This window comes from Andrographis paniculata, unplaced genomic scaffold (assembly GCF_009805555.1).
Source record: "Andrographis paniculata isolate CXL003 unplaced genomic scaffold, ASM980555v1 Contig55END, whole genome shotgun sequence".
In the NCBI taxonomy this organism is placed as follows: domain Eukaryota; kingdom Viridiplantae; phylum Streptophyta; class Magnoliopsida; order Lamiales; family Acanthaceae; genus Andrographis; species Andrographis paniculata.
This window is the reverse complement of record NW_026137590.1, coordinates 988,834-1,016,766: the sequence shown is the minus strand read 5'-3', so window position 1 is coordinate 1,016,766 and position 27,933 is coordinate 988,834. Positions and strand designations below refer to the sequence as shown.

The following is a 27,933-nucleotide window of genomic DNA, read 5'->3' as shown; positions in this document are numbered from 1 at the left end:
AATATTAAATTTTAATTAAATTGATTTATATTTTTTATAAATATTTAATATTAATAAATTTATAAAAATTAAAACGATTTATCAATCTTAAAATATACTAAAATGAAAAATAAGTCATCTGTTTTAAAACTAAAAAATTATAACTTTATCAATCTTATAAATCTATCAAGAAAATATGATTATTATCCTATTTTTTTAAATAAGATTTATGAAATAGGAGTATAGACTTGTTTGATTTGTGTTTTATGTGGAACATTTTCTATAAATATTATTAAAAAAATATAATATATTTTTTTATCATATAAATATATACTATATTTTTATAAATATACAATATATATTATTTCATCTATCCCATTTATCTACCTTTATTTTTGTTTGTTCCACTTTATCATCCCATTTATCTACCTTTATTTTTGTTTGTTCCACTTTATCATGTTACCTTTTTTTTTTTAAATGAAGTTATATACTTTAATTTTATTTTAAAAATTTAAATTTATAATTTTTTAATTTTAATTAGATTAATTAATTTTTAAAATTTTAATCTAAAAAATAGAAGTTATCATTTTTATTATAAATACAGAACGGAGGGATATATTTTTATAACACAATATTTCAAATCTAAATCAATATATATATATATTTACAATTTCAAATCTAAATCAATACTATTTATCCAACAATACAATATTTAATAAATATATATTATTTTTCTATCATAAAATACCACATTAAAATAATATTTAAAAAAATTAAAAAAATCAATAATTTATTTCAAATTAATTTAAAATTACAATCAAACAAACATTTTATTTTTTTTTCTTAAAATGATATAATTAAAATTATAAAAGGTAACAAAACCAAGCATTAATTAAATAAAATGTTTTCCCAATTCTAGAAGCTTCTATCATATTACTTGTATATTATTATAATTATATTCATCAACAAAGACCTGTCGTTGAATTTATTTATGAATTTTCTTTTAAAAAAAAAAAAAAAATTGAAAACAATTTCTCTATACTTTCAAGATTCAACAGTGCTTTACTTGCTCGTGCTCGAAAATAATTTTAATTTCCATTTATTTTTATTCGTTAATTTTCATATATAAATACGGTGTTTTCTTCGGATAGTTTTTATTTGCTTTATAAATAATTTTCTTCTTTTCCGAATTTGTTCCGTCGCTTTCTCTCCGGAAAAGGTTTCGCAGATTTCTCATTCCAAATCCACTCTCCATTCCGTTTCAGTTTTGTCGCTGTGTTTGATCGACAATTTTCATGTTCTTTTGCAGCGGGCGTAATCGTTTTTGTATCGGCGGCGATCTCTCCGGTCAGTGGTACGTGTGGCCTTTTCACAGTATTTATGACCTGTAGGTCACATGGCGATGGTGGATCATACGAACTGATGAAGACTGTGGCCTAGTGTGTTTTTCTTTCTTATGTTTTTTCCATTTGGTTATAGTTTCGTTAATTCGGTGTCTATTGCGCCGCGGCGATTTAAATTGACCCAAGAAGAATTTTGTCACTGTGTGTGTGAGCTTTCGATTTTATTTTTTCCCTCGTTGATTTGGATGTGCGTGCTTTCTTTAATTGAAGTCTGTGTTATTCTGCCATTGTCTTTATTGATTCGCGCTTTGATTGTGTGTTTCTTTTAGGTTTTTGAGATTTAATGCCGACGTGAATCGGATCTAAACTAGTATCTAGGTTTAGTGTCAACTCTAGTCAGTCTTTGTTTCTATTATTTCAAAATAAATTTGTAGTTTAGTTCTATTGCGTTCCTGTTGTGTGAATGTAGGGTGCATTAAAGAATGAATTGGCAGTTTGGCACAGTTTGGTGTTTATGGTTTATCCATGGCTGAAGCATATGGGAATTGCTACAATGAAAAAGTGGGCAACAGGTTTTTACTTTTTTGAGGAAATTAATTTGCCTACACTTCAACATGTTAAATTACATAAGCTATTACTTGAGATTGTGGAAAATTAGGCATCCTACGCAAACCGGTAGTAGCCTCGAAGAGGTTATATATCAATTCTCGTTTTTAAGTCTAAAAGCAAAAAGAAAAGGGCTTAGCTTTCGTATATTTATATTTCCGTTGGAATTTACTTTTATAGCTTATATCCACGTGTTCGATTTCATAATACTCGTGACAGGTGGCTTGAAATGCGACTCAAATGTTAATTTTGGTTGGTGTCAAGTGGAACTTAAATGCTCGAGCTAGTTTATTTTATTTTATTTCTGTTGAAAGTCAGAAGAGGTTTAATTGGCATTTTCTTCGTATCCCTTTGAGCAAGTTCCTATTTTAAGATCTGAGATTTGATTTTGTAGTATCAGTGTGCTTGGAAGCTAGATGCCTGTTGCCAAGATTGGTGATCTCGAAGCGTCAAATGCAACAAAACCAGAAGGAGGGAGTGATCTGTTAGATAATTTCATCAGACAAGCTATTACAACGGAGCCTCTTCTCCCTTTTATGAGGGCAGGAGATAGTACAGCACAGTGGATGCAGCTTCTTCAAGCTTTAGATCAACCAGGTGCGTAATTATCTTTATTTTCAAATGAATATAATCCACCGCTAGTCTTGACAAGATCCATTGATATGCATTGTGGCCTGTGGCAAGAAAATGGCTTTTATAATGCATTGGAGCATTGTGTTTGTATGTGTTTTGAATTTAAATTTAAATTTCTTTTCATTGGAAAGTATGTTTTGAATGTGATATTTTGTTTGGAGTTCAAGGTTTCACAGTCGATTACATAGTGAAAATATGAAAACACAAACCATCACAACCCAAAGTATTCTATAAACTTGTCACATAATATAGTCGAGTATCTAACTACATTGTTACACCTAATACAACAATGAATACGTGTAGATGTGGCTGGATATTTCGTTCTGTTTTGTTTTGTTTTATCCATTTTTTCCCCCGAAATATTTACATTTCATTGGTAATTGGGCCGTTGAATAATGCTCCTACTTTTGCGGCCCATATGAATGGAGTACGGTACTCTTAACTAACATTTATTGCTTACCATGTATTTTTTTTTTAATTTTCTCACCTCAATTTTCACGCCGTCAACACCTCCGCACATTGTAGAAATCGAACACCAAACATAATTGGTGACCTAAAAACCATCAATTGAAAAACATGGAGAACAAAATGGATCTCATCCGTGAGGTCGCAAGCATCGGAATAGAAGTCGATATCTTGTTTGCAGCCTCTCACTGATATCTGGCATCGACACAGGTTGCCAGATATTTAAATTAGATAGAGGAGAATTTTTTACTAAACTGGCCTTTCGAAGAGGTTCTGTTAACCTTTTTCTTTAGATTTAACATGTTTCTTCTATTTTTATGCTATTTGGATATTGCATAGATTGTGTCGGTGTTGTGTACATGTCCTTTTAAACCTGTAGATTTTGATGTTTTTTGCGATTACTGATTTTAGGACATAATTAATGCTGTTTTCACTATGTACCACAGACATACAAGCATGATCAATATATGCCTATTGCCTGTGGTTGTGTATTATAGACATATTCATCCGGTTTTCTTATTTTCTATTTTGCTACTTGCTTTCCTGAAATGTCTAAATCTGTAATAAATCTTGGAAGTTCACTTAGTATGTGCTGATCTATTCATTTTTTTTTCCTGCAGATTTACCTGGCTGGCCTTTGTTGACTCCTCTGAAAGTTCAAATGCAAAAGTGTGAGAAGTGTTCTCGGGAATTTTGTTCCCCAATTAACTACCGGAGACACAGTAGAGTGCATCGAAGATCATTAAATGTCAAAAAGGTCATCATAGCATCTTAGCTCCATTTCCTGAATCAAACTATCAGTAGCTTCAACATATCCAATATGTTACTTCTTGTTTTTGCTGTTATGTGAGGATATTTGGCAACAATATGTTATATTCTCAAATATTGCTTTTTTTTGCTTGCACTGTGTAGGAATCTCGAAAGGATTGGGACTTGCTGGCTGCATATTGGGATAAGGTAGTTAGTTGTCCTGCTATATAGTTGTATTTTCATTTGTTCTTTCTCCATTATACTTCATACTGATAGTGCTGTTGTGAATGTTCAGTTGTCGCTGGAGGAGGCAAAAGAAGTCGTGTCATTTGACAATGTGATGTTAAAGGTATTGCTTGTGTGTGTATATATATATATATAAACATGTAATTATTCTTGAACTTGCACACAGAGACCCTGGAAGAATCAATATCCAATGTTTGAGAAACTAAATTATTCTTATTGGGTGTGTTTAATAAAAAACATGTAATTATTCTTCTTATTCTCGACATTCTCCTTAAGAGGATGTTCAGGGTAGGATTTCTTCTTTGTTTTTTTTTTTTTTCCCAATTCATGTGAATCAAAAACTATCTTTGCCTTATAAGGAGAAATGTTTCTGTAGCAAATTTTAAAATCATTTCCAAAGTATGCTATGCATCTAAATGATATTTATTTTACTCAATTGTTTGTGCCCTGCATTGGTGGTGTTTATTAAATGAAGTTTTGGAAAAGTTTGTGCATGATTAAGGATCGGACCTTCCAAGAGTTTCCAGATTATATAGTGTTCTGTTTGTTATCTTACATCTTTTAGCCGAATGATGTACTATTTGATTTTGCATTTGAATTAAGCAAACTCCACTGTATTCGTCATAAAATGCTGAATCAAGTTTGTTGTTCCCCCCTTTTTATAATCACTTATTTTCTTTAATTCCTTTTCTTTCATAATAAGTGCTTAGTCAAATATTATATATATATATATATATATTGCTCACAGGAAATTCCTGGATCGTCTGTAATAAGGGCATTGGCATCTACTCTTCGTAAGCCCGCAGTTTGGACTCTTCCTCAAGTTTACGTGAGGGCTGGCGCTACACTACTGGTAACGAGGGATCATTGCTCATTCCTGTGAAGTATACGATTGCCTCATCAAATCTATTTACCAGAATCTTCATTTGTTGACAGGATATAATTCAAGCTAAACCGGCCAGATTGCCAATATCCTCGCATGAATTGTTTAGTATCCTTGATGATGCTAGTGAGAAAACATTTTTATGTGCTGGAACAGCCGACTCGGTGCAAAAGTATGTCTTCGATGGAGAAACTGCTAAAAATAGCCTGGAGTTGAAGAATCTAATTGCTACCTGCAGCTTCCTCTTTGAACAACAATTGGTATTCACTTAATTTTTCATTTTTCCTTTTTCAATATCTAAACTAATTACGAGCATCCATGTTCATCTATTGTGGTAAGAAGCAATAGGTAAATGTGTATTGTGAACCTGCGATTTTCTTTTAAAGACCCGAGGTTCGTTTGGAATCTATTATCACTGGAATCAATATTTTCAGTGACACCCTATCTTGTACATGAATCAAGGGGTGGTAATTTGATTGAGAAGTATCTTTTTTAATTGCTTCTGTTCTTTTATTTCGATGCCCTGTTTGGAATAGGTTACGCCTCATTTTAAGCTTCTTCTGTTAAAACCAGGTGAAGGCATGGATAGCTGACAAAGATGCCGAGGCTCTGAGATGTCACAAGCTGCTTGTCGAGGAGGAAGAAGCTGCACAGAAAAGGTTGGTTGCTTTTAGTCTTATAATGTTTTCGAAATTGGTGTCGGTTATCAAGTGGAATGTGGTTATTGTTAAGCTGTACATGGTGTTGTTTTTCTTGTGTAGTGCAATTATGCCCTTTACGTCTTTCACCTTGATTTGTTTCACTATGATACAAATTTCTCATTCGATTTCTTTGTTATTTTGTGTTCCTTACTATTTTATCCTGTTTGGACTTTATTATTTTATGCAATTAGTTTGGCTTTCGATAAAGGCTTCAATCTAACTGTTTATAAACGTTTACTCGTTCGACTTGCTGTCATCATGGCGTGAAACCTGAGATTGTCGAACATAATCCTAGACTCTGCAAATATATATGAATGTATTTGTAGACATTCGTTAGCTTAAAATTCGGTTCAGAGTTTGTTAACATTTTTCGCTATTCAGGACTTTCATGGAAGAGGCTATGTTGATGTGATTTGATCTTTAACAAATTTTCCGGGATGAGTCTATATTCATCGTGTTTATGCTTATTCTGTAATCTTTCCAGGCAAGCCGCAATTTTGGCGAAGAAGAGACAGAAAAAGCTTCTTCAGAAAGAACAGAGAGTGAGGGAGCAATTCGATGCACCGGATCGAGATTCAGACTCAGACGTCGCTGCCGACGCCGCAGCCGATAGGCCAGCTCCACTGGAAGCCTCTATCCCTTCATCTTCCTCCGATTCCAGTTTGCCTTCACCAGATGTCCAAACAAACCCGGATGCCGTCCCCGAATTCGAGCCGCCGCAAACCCAAGAACCGGAAAAAGATATCGAGCCGCAGGTCAGCTCCGCCGTCGAACATTTCAACAATGATGATGCCCGAACCAACGAATACCAGACGGCGGATGCTAAAGGTCCTCGACATCATCCGGCAACGGGTCGCTGGCATGGTCCCAAGAATCAAAAGAGCGGCTGGCATGCAGTTCGTTCGAAACAGAATCATCAATCTTCGAAACCCGACGGTGCGCAAAAATTCAATCCGACGAGCACCCAGAGCACGTCGAACGGGACCAAAGTTTGGACTAAAAAGATCGAACCCGACAGCGATGCCAACGGCTTGAAGCCGCCGCCAGCGCCGGCCGAGAACAGCCGCGGGAAGGATGAAAGCAACTGCGAGGTGCTGATCGGATCTATTCCCGTCACAATCAAAACTTCTCCCGAGCCGCGCAATCGTTCCCCCGATGCAACCGGAGATAATACAAGCGGCGGCGCGGAACTTGCTGTCCCCGGAAAGAAAAAAGCTCCGGAAAAGCTATCCAAGCCGCAGTCCGGCACTCGACAAATGCTTTGGAGGCCCGTCAGTCGCGGCGGCGAAACTAAAAGTCTGCCTGCGCCGGGAAAAGCCGACGACCGAATTGTGTCTACTGAAGCATCCGTGCAGTTGCAATCCACCAAGGACGATGTCGTCGTCGATGCTAATAATCGACCCTCAATCCCCTGCGACGGCAATGGCTCTGGAGCTATCGTCGTCCCGTACTCAAGCAGCGCTGCGCTCGAGTTTCTCGAACAGAGTATGCGTTGTTGCATTTATATTCCATTTGTTCGGTTATTCGTAATTTTTATGACTCGATGGTTTTTGCGCTTTCCAGGGTATAAGGAAGCTCTCGCGTCGGACCACTTGGTGTTGGTCCTCGACCCGTCCGGATCTGATCTGAACCCGACGGGGTATCCTGAGAAAGAAGATGCTGCGGTTCTCGACAATGGGGAGAATCAAGGGGCGGCCAAGTCGAGAAAAAAGCCGGAGAAGAAGTCGAAGATCAAATACGTTCCGAAACAGCAGCGGCGATCGGCGGCGATGGAATGAATGAAGAAACAAGGAGGAGGAGGTAAGAAGTAGTAGTGATAATATGATGATGATTAATGATTCTTTTTGGCTATGGCCATTGTTGATCTTGATCTTGCTTCAGAGGTTCCAGTTTTACCCGGTGGTCTTCTCTCCCTATAATACCTATATCTATATCTATATATATTCAAAAGAAAAAAAATGGAGTCTTGGTTTTAGGACACCCTCGTTTTGGAACGACAAAGCTTCAATATATATATTGTGGTAGCGATGTCGAGGATTTGGATTTCGTATTGAAATATTTGGGATGACTTTGGTTTTCTAAGATTTCTTTCTTGCTTGAGTTTTGCTTGGTTTGGCTTGCCTTTTGTTATTTATGGTATACATCGTTTAGCGTAAGAAGGTTTTAAATTTATTACTTTTACGATTACAAGTTCACTCATCGCATTATTTCCGATTTTTTCTTTTTTATTATTGACAAATTGTGTTTTGACATTTGTTTTTACACTTTATTGTAATCTACAATATAATAATTGTGTGAAAAAATTTTAGGATATTATTTTTAAAATTCTACAATTAATAATATTTTATAAATATATATATATATATTCATAATGATATATCTAACCCAACATTAAGGTTCTGTTTAGATAAGAGTGTTTTGACCTGAGATATCGGAGTTTGAACTCATAATCTCATGTTATGCACTTGAAAGGAGGGACACCCAAAGTAAATAATGAAAACAATAATAATAGCATGAATTTTTGAGTGGCAAGTCTACCATTTAACCCTTGAACAAATTCTAGCATAGATTTATTATTCTTTTATTTATTGATCATTATGTTCAATGATTTGTTACTAGTTAGTTACTTGATTTAATTATAATAAGATATAATTTTATATAGTATTTTGATTCGATAACACTCTTATATTTTGATAAATTTGTCAAAGAATAAAAGCAAACTAGAGTGTACCCAAAATATCAACCAAACGAAGAAGATATTAAGCAAACAAAACTCCCTCTCATTTTTTAACACAGCTGAAGGGAACCCAAAAACAGATTATTCAATTTGTTTCGTGTGATTGAACTCACTTTGATCGATTTTCGGACAGAATCAACCACCAACGCAGCCAAGGAGAAGAGTAAAACTAAATGGGCGGGTCAAGGGTTTACGGGTCGCAAATCCGGGTTAAAAGGGTTGGGTTTCGGGTCGGGGCAAAATATCAACACCACCTGAAGGCATTGGCTCAAAGTCGAAGGGAGGATTTCGTCCACGCCGGAATTTCTCCGACGGCACCGGAAGTGGCGTTCTGGCGTCTCGGCTGCGCAGAATCTTCGGATCCCAATACGAAGGGCTACCGCCGCCGCCTGCTGGGTTCTTACGAAAAGTTTCCGGTGGTAAGATTGATTCATTGATTCGATGAAGAAAGCCGAGCCGAATCCCAGTGGCCGGAGAATTCGACGGTGGTGACGTTGTGCGTGCATGCATTCCGGAAACGATTTCCAGCAATAACGGAAAATTCAGGTGTCGAGGCGAAGACGGTCGCGGAAGAGGGCTCCCAACGGGAGAGACAGGGGCCGATATATTCTCCCGGCCGAGAGTCCGGTGAAGTTCGGCGGACGAAGACGACTTTGGCGGCGACTGATGATACGGTTTCGACGCTTCGAAAGCGCCGCCATGTCTCGTCAAATCGCGGTGGCGAATATCCGCAGCCGAGCCGAAAATCTGCATAGTCGACAACACATTACACGTAACAAGATGATCCGATTCGATATTTCATTCGATAGATTTGAGGGATAAAAAACGCACCTTTGTCGTTTTCGCGTTGTCTGCAGTGCGATGGCGCGCGGGTTTTACTAACGGTAACGATCTTTTCACGAACGGGTGCTCCAAAAGCTGAGATGCCGTCGCCCGATTCAGCGGATCCCATTGTAAGCATCGCTGTAAGAAGTCCTTAGCGTCGTCCGAGAGGTGACTCGGGATCGTCGGGAGTTCTTTATTTTTCGCGACTTTGAACATAGCCAGACCCTAAACCCGGCGAAACGAATTCGTAAATGAAAGCTTCGAGTAGGAAATTTTACGACGGAAATGAAAATGTGATTTACGCACCCCGTCGTACTTGCTCATAGGCGGTCTCGACGTAGCCATTTCGATTACGGTGCAGCCGAGGCTCCATATATCCATATGCAGGTTACAAACGTCGGAATTCATAATCGCCTGTCGAGAAAACAAAAACCATTATACGAACATTCTCCAAAGAATATCGAGCAAAAGAATTAACCGACCTCGGGTGCCATCCAGTACGGACTATCCGTAAGCAACGATATGCGCGGCTGTCGTCTCGTGATCTGTAGAATCTGTCAAAAACATCGGTACTAAAAGCTTATTACAATATAGTAAAAACAAAGAGGCGAACGGATTCGATATATACGACAAAAATTTCACACATACATGTGTTTCGATGCCAAGATTCGTTAGCTTAACTATGCCATTTGGGTCGACGAGTATATTGGCCCCTTTAATATCCCTGCCATTTTTATCGGCACATTGCTTGATCGAAAAAATTTATAAAGAAAAGAATTAAGCATAATGAGAATCCGAAGAAAAATAATCCAACGTACCGGTGTGCAATAGTTTTGGAATGTAAATAAGCAAGTCCGGCTAAAATTTGCCGAGTGTAGCTACGGATGGCTGATTCGCCTAAGTTTCCATATAGCTCCAAAATCTTATGAATGGAACCGCCAGACATGTACTCAGAATAAATATACAAATTATCGCCCAACTGATGAAGAAAAGTGAATTCAACGTCAACGAGAGCTCAACGAAAAACACAAGAAACTAACACACAGTATTATCTTTGCCATTCGACATAGCACGGAAAAATTGTTTCGAGTAATGAAAATTAAAACTCACCGTTTCGGATCCATAATATCGAACAAGATTAGGATGATTGAAGCTACTCAACAGTGCAATCTCCTATTAATATGCAAATGATTAGTGTAATGGCTGCAAAAGAATTATCCACACGACGAATTTGATGCGCGAAAAACTCACTTTTTCTATCGGCTCTGCACGCTGCTTTGTCTTTGCAAACGATAAGTTAACCTCCTTCATGGCACACATTGCGCCTTTTTCACTGAAAACCAACACGACACCGTCTATACCGTCAAGAAAACCTTAAACAAATGGACCGCACCAACATAGCAATCCTCATTGTATTAGAAATTCATTAGAAATCGATGCCTCGTGCAACATAATTGTCAAGCTCGAATAGTGTTACGTAGTGGTCAACTTCTATAATGCTATAGCAGGATAGAGATGACTGCTATTTAATAATTTAAGATATACATATAAAAATTGTAATATACACAAATGATGTAAAAATACATAATCTTAATCTTATAATTATTATCATTCAAATAAAAAAAATTTGCAAAAAATATATAATTGTAGTTCACAGATAGTTATTTAAGGAAAAAGAATCAGATCACAACAACTTCCATAGATAGATAATCAAAGTTAATCGAATTCAAAATTTGATCAATAATTCTTTTTAATTTTCAGCATCCTCGCTGTTAGTCTTGTATGAATGTTCTCTTCTTCATTTTCATTCATTTTTGTTATTATATGTTCATCATATTGCACAATGTTCTTTTTCTTCCCAGGGCTAAAAATAGTTATAAAATACTTCATTTGTCCGCCAAATTTAATCATTTTTTCTTTTTAGTCTGTACTCTCAATTTACTATTCTACTAATTTTGACAAAACAACATTTACTTATTATCCTCTGTTCAACATTTCTTTACACAAAATGTCTCACTACTTTATTACCTTTTCTCTCATTATTTTATTTAATTTCTAGCTAAATTTTCGCAAATACTCCCAACAACCTTTTTATTTTTTTAATAAAATATTCATAATTTTAATATCCATGCCGAAACCAAATGTTCTAAATTTATCTGACGGAGGAAATACTATATAATATAATACTATAAAGTCTACATTTACTAAATATTTGTATTTTCAAATCTAAACATACTTATAATAAAGATTATAATATCCTCCGTCCACTCTAAAGGTCCCAATTAATTTCTCCTTGTTGATATTTGAATATTAATTATTATATAAAAACGTAGTACAAATTAAGGAAAATGACCAAAATACTTAATTAGTGTCTTATAATACTATTATAATGACATTTGTGGAAAAAAAAAATTACACAAATGTAAGAATATTTTTAATGTTAAGTAGATACAAAAGATAAATGAGACCCTTAGAGCCGGACGGAGGGAATAATATATTATTCAATTTAAAAGGCACTCCGCTATGCTGAAAGCCGCTACACTGCTATTGCGTAAAAACGGCGTTGCAGAATAGCAGTAGCTGCGTAGGCTATTAGCACCCTATTGACAACTATGTTGTGCAACAACCATCGGCTCATGCAAATTCACATAATCAAATAGGAAACAAATAGATATATGCTAACAAAGACGCGCACCTATTAAAACCGAGGTACATGTCTCCGAAACTGCAAGTACCAATCAACTTTCCTTTCTTCCAACGAGTACTCCGTTTTATAGAACTTTCTGCTTTCTCGGGAGTACTCGGCACAGAAGGCGATGTTTCAGCTGAATTTCTTCGCGAGGCAGGCGAAGATTTGGAGTTTAATGGAGGAAGTGGCAATGGATGAAGTTCATGGAGTCCATCACCAGGCCAATTTTTTGGTGTAGCAGTAGGACTTTTCAATCTAGGACTAGATTTAGGGCAATCAGAGCAGTCCTTAATGGCGCCATGAAGATGAACTGTAACCTTTGGAACTTCAATCTTCAATGCTCGTTTCCAAAACGGTTTAGAAGACACATTTTTATCAGGCAAGACGTTTTCAACAAGCGACTGACGGTTATCATCATCATCAACAACAACGTTTCTAAACGCAGGTGCAAAAATCAAAATTAGGGTTTATAGTTTATACTACCAGTGCAAATACGAAATCAACCAAAATTGGGAACCAAAACGAGTAACTAGAACATCAAATTGAACGATTGTAAGCCGAATTAACCTAACTCACCTCGCGATTTCATCGTCGTTTCGTTTGCGATTCGCGGTTGACCACTCTGGACTGGAATACGGCGCATCTTCGATCGAGGAATTCAAACCGAAGCTAAAACTGTAGCCAGAGGATTCGGAACTTAGGCTAGGGCTTAGAGATTTGGAATGGAAGAGCTGCCATAGCTGCTCTCTCTTCAACACAGCCGCCACCAGACGCTCCCAATTATCGTAGTTCCTCGACATAACTTGGATTCGCGTCCTCAAGTACTCTCCTCACGCCATGGCCTTCTTCCCCTGCGCAGCAACAACTGAGATCCGAAACAGTCACGCGGAACTCCTTCATTAAACAATGAATTGTTGACGGTGACATCGCTGTGAGCTTCGTTCCTCTTTCCAAATGGAAATGAAACAGAACAACCGTGTATGAAAACTCCGGACCGATAACAATTGAAAGACAACACAATATATTGACTTAGTATTTTAGGGTGTGTTCGTTTAAAGGATTCAGTGGTATTTTTTATATTATATTAAAAATTAATTTTTCATTCAAAACATCACATAAATTCTTATTTTATCGTAATATATAATTATTTAAATTCAAAATTTTTACTATTCAAGTCCCAATCCAAAATCCAATCCCTCAAACAAACACACCTTTTGTAGCATATAAACTCGCAGTCGTTACCCAAAATTATTCGAAATTGCGTAGTTGATAAATCTTGGCTGAACCTAATACCCTGCAGACCCGATAGAGAAATACATATTTTGATTTGAAACTGCGAAAATATATATATATAAAAAAGATTAATATATTTTTAATAATATTTGTGCACTAAATAATATTCACAACTATGATATAACATTTGTATAAAAATTTATGACTCCATTAAATATGATAATTTAGAAATTAAGTATTATAATTAAAAAGAAAAGTCTATATTATTTGAATTATATAATGAGATAAAATGTAAAATATGAATTAAGTATCTTTAATTATTTTTTATTTTAAAATATTATAAAATATTTGAGATCAGTTAAAAATATATATATATATTGTACAGTATTTTAAACTAACGGAATACTCATTTGGTTCCCAAAACAGTTTTAGTGTTTTTATTTTTAATAAAATTTAAAATATTTACTAATAAATATAAATTAAATTAATTATGTTTAACATAATATATATGACCGATTATTTTTTATTTCTATTTTTCAAATAAATAAATATATTTACATGTATCGAAATTTTTTATTTTTTTTATAAAATTAATTTATATAAGTAATTATATACTCCTTATTCATATTATATTAAAATTTTGTTTTCTAATACATATTTTAAAAATAATATATAAAATATTTTTAATTATCACTTTTCATACAAATAATTAAAATATCAAATTACTATTTTACCGTACTTTAACACATATATCAGCTAATCAAATAATTGAGTAAGTAATAGGGTAATTGAATAAGGTAATTGATTAAGGGAACAACATACGTGGGTTTGACTTGGACGCTCCACAAACAGTTGACCTTTGTTGCCTGTAATGATATTTGATGGTATTTTTTATTTATAATTTTTTATATTTTAATTTAATATAATAATATTAAACAATAAAAATTAAATTTAAATATATTTTCAATATATAATGTGGTTTATATTTACATAATAAATAAATATTTGTGTTTAAATAACAAAGAAATGACTAGATGAAATATATTTTTGTTTAGTTATTTTTAAGATTTAAAATACATTTATTGATATTTATGGCAAATTTCCGAAAAATTACCTATACCCCCCAACTGTTTTTATTATTCAATTTGCGGTACAACCCTACATTTACATACACACCCTCTAAAAACTTGCACATATCATTACAAGTTCGTAATTTCCAGAAAAAACAGCAAATGAAACACTGCATATTTCTACCCTCTTACCAGGGCAAGCCCGACGGCGGTGACGACGATCGTCGACGGAACTCCAAACTTGAGGTGGCTCCAGAACGACAGGTTGTAGCTGTAGTGTTTAGCTCGGCGCGCCTGCTCGCACACAATCAGATTAGCCGCTGATCCGAGCAGCGATAAGTTCCCCGCCACCGTGCTCACCCATGCTAGTATCAGCCACGCCTTCTTCTCGCTCGCTGGAGATATTGCCGCCGCCGATGCAGCCACACGAGCACCTAGAAGCAATACTGGAAACAAAAGGGTTCGTTTAGATAGAAGTTTTGAAAGCTTATAGAATTTTGAAAACATTTGGAACTAGTAAAAACTTGACTGCTTTGATGTAAAATTTTACGAGAAAAATATATTTGATATGATATTTTTTAAAAAAATTACTTTCTTCAGTAACATTAAAGCATTTGTGTCCAGTAAGAAAATTTAAAAAAATAAATATTTTATTAAAAAATAATAAAAATAACAAGGTAATTAGGGGTGTTTTTGAAAATTTAGTTAAAAATAAAGAAAATGAAAAAAGAAAATGTAACAAAGTAATGATATTTGTTGTAAATAAGTGTTGAATAGGGAATAATAGTTAAAGATTGATTTGTTGACGTTACAGGAGTAAAGTTGACAAAGAATATTATTGATGAATAATACTAAAATTCTAAAAATATTTATGTAATACATGCGTTATTTCGTCGTCGCCATACCTAATAATGGTACGTTACATAGAAGTTTTGAAAACAAGGAAGGTCATTGTTTTAATAGAGATTTTCAAAGATGTAGAATTTTGAAAACTTTTATAAATAGTAAAAAGGTGGATAGTAATATATAATGTGTTGTGAGAAAAAAAAAACAAAAAAACATATTTAATATGATTTATGTTCTTAAAAAAATATTACTGTTGATAAATAATGTCAGATATTTCGCCATACCTGTTGGTACGTTAGAAGCCAAGTTCGAGAGGACAATTATAACGACGGCTAAAAGTATAGTTCCGGTGACGCGATCTATCTTCGCATAGGGCTCCATCAAATCCCACAACGTGCTCGGGATGCCGGTTTCATTGAAGCCGTCCACCGTGATGAACATGCCGCAAAAGAATATGAGGAGCGAATACGATACCTACACAACGAACGAAACGAGCGTAAGTAAATCATCGAACAACAATTACACTGTCATAACCAAATTAAGTCGACCTTTTCTAAACAAGGCCTCGCGTCTTTAAAATCGAGAACCATAAGCGCGAGCGCAGCTGTGAGAGCCGTCCACGACATGTTAAGGCCCATCAACAACCCGACGAGCATTCCTCCAGTAACAAGATACACGCACGTCTTCCACGCGACGTTGCTCCATTTCTTCGAAAATCGAAGGTTTTCTTTGTCAAGTTCGACCTTATCGAGATGCGCGATCCCGTTCGTAGGCGAAGCCATTTTCGATCCCAAACTTTCTTTCGAAGCTATCGAATTTCGGGCTGATTCGAACCCTACGCTAACATCCTTCTCAATCTCGTCGCCGCCCATCGCTCGTTCGAAACCAAAACTATCCGTCGAATTACCACGGTTTCGTAGCGTCGGCTCCGCATGATTTTCGCAGCCATTGATGCTAGGCGAGCTGTGGATGCTCGTCAATTCCAATGCCCCGTTAATTTCTTGCGAATTCACGTGCGACATCGTCGCAGGCGAAAACTGGTGCGACACAACGTCCTCGTCGCCTACGACCTCGGCGGCGGCGTCCTCTTCATCCTTCCGATCCGACAACAGCTTCCAAAACATGCACAAAAGGATCAAAGCATTGACGAGCACGCCGACGAGCATCGCGGGGAGAATACCGATCAAGAATCCCCCGAAACTAATCTTGCTCTGAACCGCGATCACCAAGTTCTGCGGGTTCCCGATCGGCGTCGCCGACGATCCAATGTTGGCGCTCGACGCCAGCGCCAGCAGAAACGGGTGCGGCGGAAGGTTCTGCTGCCGAGCAATCTTCAAAACGAACTCGGTCAGAACGACACACGATGTGTCGTTGGTGAAAAGCGCGCTGGAGACAGCGGAAATCAGGCATATCCGGCAGAGCAAATCCCGTGGCCCTCGGCTTCTCCATGACAACAATGTACCTAAATATTTGAACATATCGGCGCGTTCTAGATAGACGCTAACAACCATTGTGGCGAAGAGTAGTCCTAGGATGGGAAGATCAATGGCATCGTATGCTTGATCAGGTGTAATAACTTGGAAGACCACCATAAGCATGGCACCGAGCAGCGAACCTGCAGTTCGCCCAATCGGCATAAATGGCACGGCCGGGAACACTGCGAGCACCCAAAAGATCGCAAAAGCTACCGAGCCGAGGACCAGTTTCTCAGTGGAAGCCATAGCCATGTTTAGCAGCTTAGAACAGAGGCCTAAAGGTTGTTCTAAACTACAGTCTTCTCCAAACTACTGAAATTTTGCGAAACTTTCGAAAACTTCAGATCAAATCCATAGCAGCTTAGAACAGAGGCCTAGAGGTTGTTCTAAACTACAGTCTCCAAACTACTGAAAATTTTCGAAAACTTCAGATCATATCCACAACAATGTCGCCCAAATTTGAAATCAAATCCATAGCAGCTTAGAACAGAGGCCTGAAGGTTGTTCAAAACTACAGTCTCCAAACTACAGAAATTTTTAGAAATTTTCAAAAACCTCAGATCAAATCGTACAATGTCGCCCTAATTTGAACTCAAATCAGTTACAAACACAATTCTAATCTGACAAAAATCCCCAAAACATCGAATCAGTACGTATGCGAATTAAGAGCCTAACGAGCAACAAAACAGATACTCCGTACGAAGTTAAACACCAGCATACAAAAATTCTTCGTGAATTTAAGCAAGGAATCGAAGCAATAACACGAAATTGTTTCTCAAATCGGTTTGAATCATGAAATGAGGTAATAAATCGGAGTTTAAAGTAAAATTCATGAACAAAAACAAAGCAACCCTAGAAAAGCTGCATCGATCGAACATAGCATCAGTACAGAAACTGAAATTGATAATCCTGTTTCCGACTGGTAGAATTATAATAAGAGTTACCGAGAAGCAGCCGAGGTGCAGTTTTTGGCGTAAGAATCCTCCCAAAGTCGTTGGAAGTGAAAAGGAGATTTGGCCATGCGTGGATAATTTGGAACCCACAATTAACAACACGGATGGATGGATGAATGAATGTATAAATAATGGAAGAAATGGCGGTTCTGGATGCGATCTGGCGACGGGGTTTCGAAGAGAAGACACGTCATGGATGATGCGATGATGGAACATGTGATTGACTGTGGAACTTGAATGCGATCATCTTTGTCTTCAAATGGGTGTGAATCGGAGGTTGGTGTTGACTTCAGTTTTTTATTTAATTTTTAATATAAATAATGATTGTTGAATATATATATATATACTAATATACACACATTTATCAATATTATATATAAAAAACATAAGTATAATTTATTTTTTTCGCTTTAATTTAATGTATTTTTAAAAATTCTATTCTCTCAATACAACAGCGTGGTTTATCATTTTTCTCCGTTCCAAAATAATAGTCTCATTTTCATAAATAATCATATCATTGTAAAATTATTTTTACTTTTTTATTATTATTATACAATTGTTACTATTTTTTACACTAATATACTCACAATGGCAAAAAAATCTTTTACCCGTACTTTTTACCATTACCGATATAATATCAATATTTCTTAATCTTGTGTCAAACACAACCTAAACTATAGTTTTGGGATAGAAGGAATATAATTTTTACTCATTTCCCACTTATAGTGTTCATATTCTCGTTTTTCTACATATCTTATGTTACTTTTTTTTTATTATTTTATTTTAAATTTTTTAATTTATAAATATTTTTATTTTAATTTGACTAATTAGATATTTTAATCTTAATATATAATTATTTATATTATATGATAATTATTTTTACTAATATATTTTTAATTATTTATTAATTATACTTATCTTAATTTCACATGTCCACGATAACCCGAACATACTAGGTGGGACGAAGGGAATAATATATTTTTTTAAGATATGAGAATAATGCACTATTATTTTTCAAATGTATTCTGAGTAAATTCGTGTAAATTAGATCCACAAAACAATTAAGGGAACTATGTGCGATACTTATGACATCACGGTCACGAGTCTACACTACACCATCAGACCATCTTTTACTGAACCAAAAAAAAGTACTCCAGTGAAACATTTGGTTTTCGACACAAAAATTTAGGTGGATAGTATTAATTGAAATAATTCAAAATTAAATAATGTGATGATAAATAAATAAATATTTATTTATTTTTATTTGAGTAACGTGATAAGTAAAAGATATAGTTAATTATTTTTTATTTTGTAAATATTGCATCATATGCTAGACAGACTAATAAAAATTATTGCAGGATATGTGGGACTGAGGAGCAATTTTTTATTAGTTTTTTTTTTTTATGACGTAAACCTGCGGCCGCTACCCGAAAATGAGTGCGCACTAGATGAACTTTCAGCCGAATTTAATACAAATTAGGTCCGACAATGCAAGTAATGATATATAAATTGAAAGTATGTAAAATTGTTTGATATTTTTACTGTGTATTTTATATATAAATCAATTATATGTATAATGATATATTTAAAATTTATATATTATATTTGTCCCAATTGAAAATTATATTTTTATCATTTTTTGTTTATTTTATTAAAAAAATTACTTCTTATTATAGTAAAAATAATCACACTAATATTAAAATATATATAATTTTTACTCAAATTATAAATATATAATAATATATAATTATTTTTATTTCAATAAAAATAAATATTTTTCAATGGAATAAATAAAAATAGTAACAAAAAAATATTTTTAATAATATATTTTTAATTATCTATTAATCACACTTTTTTTTATTATTCGTTGTGATACTATATTTCATAACGGGGAATAATAACAAAGAAAGCATTCTTAGTTTTTTATTTATTATTATTATTATTATTTTTCATTCAAGAAAACCCAAATTTAATATATTAAGAAATATCCAAAATACACATGTAAGACATATGTGTTTGCTTAGGGCATTTTAGTTGAATTTTATAATTTATTAATATTTTTCAAAAATTATCAAATTAAATATTTATTTTTTATTTATTTATGTTATATTCTCTTTGTCCGACTTAATTTGTTAATTATTTCTATTTTCATCAGTTCCACATAATGTCATTTTTTTTAAAGATAATTATACAATTTACTCACATTTTTAAAATTAATAATTTATAATTTTTAAACTATTTAGTCATTTTAGTATTAATGTATACTACTTATTTATATTAAATTATAATTATTTTTACTAATATATTTTAAAATTACTTACTAATTATCTCAAATCTAAAACTTTGTAACCTAAAGGGGACAATTTTAAATGGGTCGGAAGGAGCATTGGATATCAATTTTACATTCAAATCATTATAGTTGATATAACAATTATTTAAAATCAATTTTTTTATTATTTAAAATAAAAATCCAAAATTCAAACAGCCGACCAAACATACTCTTGTTTAGTTGTAAATAAGTTCCCTATGATTGTAGCTCATTTATTAAATAATTAAGTTGAAAAAACTTGTCCAGCCTCAAATTCAACTTTTAAATCAAATCAGTTTAATCAATACGAATATAGTAATACAATTAAAATAATTATTTACTTGTATTAACAAACATCATTGAGTTAAGTTTTATACAATCATTGATGAAGGTTCTATCTTAAACTTTTATTTAATCTATTGCAATGTATTTATATATGGGAAAAAAATCAATTTTTGTCACAATATAATTAAAATCCATCAATTTTGGTCTCAATATAAAAATCTTATCAATTTTGGTCTAAATATAACAAAAACTCATCATTTTTGTTTCAATATAACCAAAACTCATCATTTTTGTCTCAATATAAAATTTTTATCGATTTTAGTCCCAATATAACCAAAATTCATTATTTTTTGTTACAATATAATCAAACCTTATCTTTTTGGGTCTCACCGTCAACAAACCGACGGAAAATGCTGACGTGAAAAGAAATCAAACCTTATATTTATATTTGAAGAAATTGCACTATCTTGCAAGTCCACGTTAGTATTTTACGTCGGTTTATTGATGGTTGGACAAAAAAAGATAAGGTTTGATTATATTGAAACAAAAAATGATAAGTTTTGGTTATATTAGGACTAAAATTGAAAAAAAAATATATATTTGAACAAAAAATGATGAATTTTGATTATATTGGAACAAAAAATGATGAGTTTTAGTTATATTGAGACCAAAATTGATAAGATTTTTATATTGGGACCAAAATTGATAAATTTTGTTTATATTTGGACAAAAAATGATTGTTTTCCATATATATATATAAACAAAATTTCAATTCTTAATACTTCACTTCAATCAATTATTAATAATTACGTAATCTTAAGTTGACTAAGATAATAATCTAATAAGTCGATTTAACATCTAATAAATAATTATAATAATACATTAATACTAAAAAAAAATCTTTTAAATAAATGAAAAATAAATAATTAATAAAAGTCAGAGCGGATGCAAAAGTCCTACCAGAAATTAAAGACTAAACGCATGTTTGGCTGCTTTTTTATTATTATTATTATTATCATTATTTATTTTCAATTTTTTTTGGAACGTAATTATAAACTATATATATATGAAAAATATATTATTTTATTTATCAGAACATGATATCTAAAATTTTATTAAAAGAAAATTTTTAAGTGAAAATTACTAAACAATTTGTTTAGAATCTGTATGATATTTTCATAATAGGTTGATGTAATATTTGTAGGAGATAATAATATATTTTTATTCGAACAATATGTACCGTGAAACATGAAAACTAAAAACAAACATAACATATGCACAAAGGCAGATGTATGTGGGGGCAAAGGGGCTCCAGCTCACGTCCCTCCACCTCACCCCTTTTAATTTTTAATTTTTATTTTATAATATATAATATAAAAAACAATAAATAAATTTAAAAAAATTGTTAAAAATTGATAGAGTATTTATGTGAAAATTTAAATTTTGAATAACAAAAAAATTTATATCATAATACTCGTTTGATGGTATAAAAATAGATATGAACAAAACAGTAATAAACAATAATTAAAAAAAAAAAATCTTCAAAAAATTTTCAAACAAATACATAGGAGATGATATTTTTAAGAGCTATTTTTTTTAATAAATGTTTTTACTATTTATCAATTTCATATAATACAAAATTCATCTGGTAATATGCAGTTGTCACTGCAGATTGATATTTTGCAAGATTTTCGAAATATGATAATTTTTGATAAAATTATTGGATAACAAATAGATGATTGTTTTGAAATTTGAAAAATTAGTCCCCCTTCTCATCTCGGTTTGGTTCCGCCTCTGCATATGCACTCGGGTTGTTGAGTTTTGGATAAAAAACTAATACCCAAAATAAATAAATTTGTAGTGAAATGATGCAAAGTATTTGCATGTACATCGAATTGTATCAATCGCAAATTTTATACATGGCATGTACATTATTGTTATTTATAGTTGACAATGTATAGTTTGAGTATAATGTAAATATGCAGAATATTAAATTCGGTCGAGAGTATATCCAGTATGCACTTTCGATTAGCGGATGCGGTTCCTACATCATAAGAAAAAAAAAAAAAAAACTAGAAACAGACTTGTAAGAGATAACCCAGTTGTATAATTGTAAACTCACAGGTTCATTAGAATATGTGATAAATGTTTTTCTAATTATGTGTATTTGATTTGATATAATTGAAAGAAAAAACAATTATGTGAAATTAAAAGGATAAATAATCAATATATTTTTTATATATATATACAATTATTGATGAAATAACCAACAAGAAATAATCAAATACTTCCTCCGTCCGCAATAAGGGTGGCGTTTGCTTTTAAATATTAGTATTATATTGTATTATAGTAAAAAAGATAAAAAATACTCCTATTAGTATGGTGTAATATAAAAGTAATGTCATTTGTTTAATATATTGTAAATTGAAAAAATATTTATTATATGAAGTATGTAATACAATTACTAAATTAGTAAAATAGTAATTTTATTTTGGGACGAACGAAAATGAAAAATAGTACCATTTGAATGAGAGGAAGGGAGTATAATTTTCATTACTTCAAATGAAGCTTTTAAAAAACATGACACAGTAACATATAGATAAAGTACAACAAGCTTAATTAAAATAATTAAATGCACTCATTAAAACAATATTAAACTCCACATGCAATAATTAAAACCAAACACATAAAATAGTACTATTTAATAATTTCAACGAGGAAATTAACGATGTAAGGTAAAATAAATTTACTGCAATAATTCAAGCATCCATGAACAGGAACTCCTTGTCCTTCTCCAGGAGCTCCATGGCCTTCGGGTCCAGGCTAATCTCCACGTCTATGCTCCGCCCGCCGGTCTTCCCCGGATAAAGATAAACCATCCCATCGAACCGGTTGTTCGAACCGCTCCGGACCGTTTCCGGCGGGCCGAACCCGAAATCGACGTCGTACACCTTGAACCGGGGCGAGCTGCCGACAGCGACGCAGTTGACGCCGGCGTCCTTGTACTGGAAAATGATCGGGTTTTTCTCCCACTCCTCGTTCCGTTTAGTGATCGCCGCCGAGTCGTGTGACTCGATGGCGGACCGGATCAGACCGGCGGCGAACTCGGCCGGGTTGGAGAGGACCAGACCGGCGGCGGTGACGGTGAAGATCGCCTGAATCAGGTTTCCGAAGTAGGTTTCCGGCATCGGCGGGTCGACTCTTTTCCGGCAGTCGGCGAAGACGGTGAACACCGTGTACTCCTCGGCGGCGAGGCGGCGGGCGCGGCTGACGGCCTGCCAGATGTGCGCCGACAGCGACTGGAACGTCGAGAACGGCTTCGAATCGCCGGCGGCGGCCGCGGCGGAGTTGAGCTTTGACTTGATCTGGTCGACGGCGGACTCCGGGAACTTGAAGACCTTCTCCCGCAGCGCCGGCGGCGCAGCGTCGCCGTTGGATTCGGTTGATGCTGAGTTGGCGTGCTCTGGAGCGTCCGATGGCTTTGAGAGATTGAGCTTGACTCGGGTGTTGCGCGCCTTGGTGCGCTCGAGAAATGGAGGGACGGAAATGGAGTGGGCCCCACGGCACAGCTCAGCCCATGAGGTCATGAAGTGCCACGTGGCGGTTCCATCGAGTACAGCGTGGTTGAAGGCACACCCGATCGCTACCCCATCCTTTAATTTAGTGAGCTGGCAGGGATAATAAAAATAATATTATTATTAATTAATAATGTGGGGCTCAGTATTAAATAACCACCAAACATACAATAAAATCCATTTATGTATAATTTTGGTTGGGTTGTTGGGTTCAATTAATTGCACCAATTTCTCAAATGAATATTGAACTAAGTATTTTGCTTATATTTACAAATTGACAGTAAAATTTTATCTCTAATAAAAATTATATTTAAAATAATCATACACTCCCTTGTTCTAACATAAGTAATACATTTGTTTGTCCGACCCAATTATATCCTGACACGTGTCCGTATATATATAGCAGCCCTAGCACAACTCAAATTTTGCATACCATACCTATCCTACGGGCTACAATGTTAGAACTTAGAACATCGTATTATGCAATTTAAATCTATAGTACATAAGTATATAATTAGATTCAATGTATTTAGATTTTATTCAAAATAGTCTTCTCGTTCAGCAAATTATGTATGTTATGTTGGATAAGGAAATTAAAAAATAATAATATCTTAATATTAAAATAAGATAAAAAAATAAAATACAATGAGAGTATTATAAATTTTTTTATTAAAAATTAATAAAAAAAATAATAGGATAAGTAAACAAAATAGCAAATTGATTGTATTTATTATAATAAAAGTAATAAAATTGTGAGTGAATCAAATTAATTATTATAAATAAATAATTATATAATTTCAATAGATGGTCTAAAATTCAATAAGTCTTGCTTTATTTAATTTGGTATTTTTATAATAAAATACAAATATTTTATATGATATTTTATTTTAAAAAACTACTAGTAACAAATATTATCAATTTTCTTTTTTTAAAAAATATCCATATGAATATAACATTTGTTTTAAATTTAAAACAAGTCTTGCATTTTCTTGACTCTAAACATTGAGGTTTTCAAAATGGATTCTATTATTACTTCCGTCCTTCAAATATATTTTTATTATTATTTTTTTATATGTTAAATTTAATTCATTACTAGTTTTAATAAAGTCAAATTTTTAACATTTAATCATTATTTTTTACTATTTAATATTTATTTGTTACGGTTGGCACTGTCTTTGTTACATTATTCTATCATCGTTATTAAATATTAACTAAATTTTTAAAAATACTCTTATTTTTAATAATTACAATGTCGGATCCAAACATTTCAATTTTATCGAATGGAAAAAGTATTGATTACATTTTTATTAAAAAAGAATATTTTAAATCTATTTTACCTTTTTTATTGTGTTTCTAAATACTTTCTCTGTCATATAATAATGTATTCATTTGTTTTTAAGTCATTCCAGTTAACATTGAATATAATTTTATATTTATATTATATATAATATTAAAAAAGATATTTTTATTTTTTTTCCTCAAGACTTATACTACATATGAATATTAATATTAATATTTAAAATTTTACTAACAAAAAATAAATGGATATTTAAGTAAGGGACATAACTAATAGTTTATTCTGCATTATTTATTAATTATTTTTATAAATAATATAATTAAGTACTCATTTTAAAATTTAAAATATTAGATTATTTTTTAAAAAAAATAAAAAATCTAAAACATTACACATTTGTAAATATTAAACAATGCAATTGTTTATACAAATATTATTATTCACTCAATCCTAGCAAAGTAATTTCACTTTTCATAAAGTTATGCCAAAAGTCTATTTACATTTATATTATATGCTGTCACCGTCTAATTACTCTTTCATATTTTACCCTTTACACCATTTACCTTAAAAAGAGCATTTGAGATTTTTTTTCATTTTATCAAATTTTATTTAAATAATATAATACTATTTCCGACCGGCTCTAAGAGCCACGTTTATTTTTTTGCGTATTAATTAATATTAATTATTATATCCAAATATAGTATAAATGAATAAAAATTTTAAAAAATATTTCTATTAATATCTTATAATACAAATAAAAAGATGTTATATAAATATAAAAATAATTAATATTAAATATAATAACGCAAAAAAATAATTAAAAACAGACTAAAATAAATATTATTTTTTTAAATTTATCATAAATTTCTTTTAAGTCAATTCAAGTGAATAAAAATATTATTATTTTTTTAAATTTATCATAAATTTCTTTTAAGTCAATTCAAGTGAATAAAAATATTATTATTTTTTTAATAAAATACTACTAATTACATTAAAAATATTATTTAAAATATTAAGTATGTTTTGGGTCGTCAACCAACAGGACTAACGTTGACGAGAATGTAATAAGAATGTCCGTGTAGATACAAATATATATATTTATATATTATGTGTGTCATTGAAATATATGCTCACACTTTTTTTTTTATTGTGATAAAAAAAAATACTTTTGTTTTATTTAAAAAAAAAAAATTATATTTTGTATTTTGTTTTTCAAAAAAATAATTATTATTTATTTTTATTAAAATTGATATCCTATCAAATGAATGCTTATTTGCATGAAAGAGGAAGTATATATATAGATACATAAATATGTATCTATATGCGTATGTGTGTACCTGGACAGCTAGCAAAGGGCGGTGGAGGCCTTCCAAATTAAGAACGCCGTTGTACGGCAGGAGCTCCTTCAGCTTCAAAGTCCCTTCCTCCGCCGCGACCTCGCCGACGGCGACCTCCTCCGCCGCCGCCGTGACGATCTCCGCCCCCTCCATATCGTCATCATACGCCACCCTGAAAACCCCCTCCTCGTCCTTCTCCAGCCTCCCTGCCAGCTGGTAAAACTCCTCCAGCGCCGCCGCCAGCCCCTCCTTCAGCCGCCCCACGACGCCGTCGAAGCCGCCGCCGGCGACATCCTCTGCCGCGTACACCAGAAGCTTCTGGTTGTAGAAGAACGCCAAATAAGGCAGATCGAAGGTCACCAGCTGGCACTCCCGTCGCCCCGCCGCCGCCGCCGCCTTCCCCGGCTTCACATAAGCCGTATCGAGTGTCTTAACGCCGCCGCCGCCCATCGCCGCCGCCGCTTGTAAGGTCGTCGGAATGTTGAAAGTAATGTGAGTGAGGGTTGGTTCAGGCAGGGGATGATAGCGTATTTATAAGACAATTGGATTATGGGTTAGTGGTAGTTGGATGGGCATTTAAAGTTCTTTTATTTATTTAATTTTATTATTTATTTAGAAGGTAAGATTTAAAAATTTTTTATTAAAATTTATAATATAATACTTCATCTATTTCATATATTGTATAATATTTTCTATTGTGGCATATTTTACATATATTTTGTACTATTTCTAAAATTTAAAATAATTAATTATATTTTATCTGCCAAATAAATAAATATATATATTTTTTTCATATTACATTATTTAATTTTTAATTTATTCTATTTAATATTCATTTCATTTTAAAGTAATAATCTCATTTTGCTATATTCGTCCGTTCTAAAACAATACTTTCATTTGCTAACTAATAATTTACATTTTTCACAAAGCTATCTCTCATTTTTTCATAATAATTACATAAAGCAGAGACATTTTGGTCTTTTAAAAATATTTTTACCACTGCTATTAATAAAATAACTTTTATTTCTTAATTTTCGTGTTCATCCAAATAGATCAATTATTTTGGAACAGAGTAAGTAGTATTTAGTTAAATTATCATTCTTTATTTTACTAATGATCTTACTAAACACAACCGTGTAATTAATTTTCCATTTTTACACAATTTTACTTTTTTAATATATTCTCCTATCCGTCAATTTTATACTCAATTAAGTAAAATAATGACAGACAGGTAAAGTAATAAAGTATAATTTTCTTCAATATATTGCAATTTTTTTTTTTAATATTACTCAGATAGAATGTAGATAATATTAAATACTTAATTTTTTTATTATTACTTTTTCAAATTTCTCCAATATTAAAAAAATATATATTAATTTCTTATTTAAACAAAACGTTATTTACTATTAATTAAATAATTAATTAATTTTTATGGATGGGCATTTAATTTAGGGTTGGGAAAAGTGGTGTGTAGTTGAAGGAAGGGAAGGGAGCATTAAATTGGTAATTTGGGAGTGCGTGATTTTGTTGGGGGTTGAGAAAAGAAAAAATAGCTTCTATTTTTCAAACATAATTATAAATTTAATAAAGTCGGATTACGTTCAGACCTAATTTGGGTGTTATTTTAACGTAGGTCGTTTCATTCATTACCTGCAGTCGAACCTAATATCTTGCAAATTAAGTTGGACAAAAAAGTCACA

General features: G+C 32.9%; 4 protein-coding genes across 14 annotated transcripts; 1 reads left to right on the top strand and 3 right to left on the bottom strand.

Moving 5' to 3' along the window:
* Positions 1-1,130: 1,130 nt before the first annotated feature.
* LOC127256384 (uncharacterized) lies at positions 1,131-7,755 on the top strand. 9 transcript variants are annotated; one of them, XM_051282363.1, is made up of 11 exons: positions 1,131-1,198; positions 1,289-1,418; positions 2,323-2,525; positions 3,647-3,783; positions 3,939-3,983; positions 4,072-4,125; positions 4,771-4,875; positions 4,959-5,165; positions 5,479-5,564; positions 6,091-7,091; positions 7,170-7,754. In XM_051282363.1, exons 3-11 carry the CDS (start codon positions 2,345-2,347, stop codon positions 7,382-7,384), a joined length of 2,031 nt encoding a protein of 676 aa, XP_051138320.1. In that variant the 5' UTR covers positions 1,131-1,198; positions 1,289-1,418; positions 2,323-2,344; the 3' UTR covers positions 7,385-7,754. The 9 variants fall into 9 exon arrangements, with proteins under 9 accessions (XP_051138320.1, XP_051138327.1, XP_051138329.1 ...); XM_051282370.1 differs by having other exon boundaries at positions 1,179-1,198; positions 1,289-1,333; XM_051282372.1 differs by lacking the exon at positions 1,131-1,198 and having other exon boundaries at positions 7,170-7,406; positions 7,488-7,755.
* A 581-nt stretch (positions 7,756-8,336) lies between these two features.
* On the bottom strand, positions 8,337-12,846 carry LOC127256444 (mitogen-activated protein kinase kinase kinase YODA-like). Its single transcript, XM_051282458.1, has 10 exons — positions 12,434-12,846; positions 11,864-12,292; positions 10,420-10,501; positions 10,279-10,341; positions 9,987-10,147; positions 9,817-9,892; positions 9,651-9,722; positions 9,475-9,582; positions 9,175-9,393; positions 8,337-9,090 (listed from the first exon to the last, which is right to left on the bottom strand). The coding sequence occupies exons 1-10, from the start codon at positions 12,655-12,657 to the stop codon at positions 8,554-8,556; spliced, it is 1,971 nt and encodes a 656-aa protein (XP_051138415.1). The 5' UTR covers positions 12,658-12,846; the 3' UTR covers positions 8,337-8,553.
* A 1,354-nt stretch (positions 12,847-14,200) lies between these two features.
* Positions 14,201-17,649, bottom strand: LOC127256507 (silicon efflux transporter LSI3). Of its 3 annotated transcripts, none has more exons than XM_051282552.1 (4): positions 17,426-17,649; positions 15,555-17,006; positions 15,291-15,480; positions 14,201-14,606 (listed from the first exon to the last, which is right to left on the bottom strand). In XM_051282552.1, the coding sequence occupies exons 2-4, from the start codon at positions 16,731-16,733 to the stop codon at positions 14,341-14,343; spliced, it is 1,635 nt and encodes a 544-aa protein (XP_051138509.1). In that variant the 5' UTR covers positions 16,734-17,006; positions 17,426-17,649; the 3' UTR covers positions 14,201-14,340. The 3 variants fall into 3 exon arrangements, with proteins under 3 accessions (XP_051138509.1, XP_051138510.1, XP_051138508.1); XM_051282553.1 differs by having other exon boundaries at positions 15,555-16,889; XM_051282551.1 differs by having other exon boundaries at positions 15,555-17,649.
* A 4,906-nt stretch (positions 17,650-22,555) lies between these two features.
* Positions 22,556-26,745, bottom strand: LOC127256369 (BAHD acyltransferase DCR). The gene is made up of 2 exons (XM_051282347.1): positions 26,234-26,745; positions 22,556-23,695 (listed from the first exon to the last, which is right to left on the bottom strand). Exons 1-2 carry the CDS (start codon positions 26,681-26,683, stop codon positions 22,787-22,789), a joined length of 1,359 nt encoding a protein of 452 aa, XP_051138304.1. The 5' UTR covers positions 26,684-26,745; the 3' UTR covers positions 22,556-22,786.
* Positions 26,746-27,933: the final 1,188 nt, after the last annotated feature.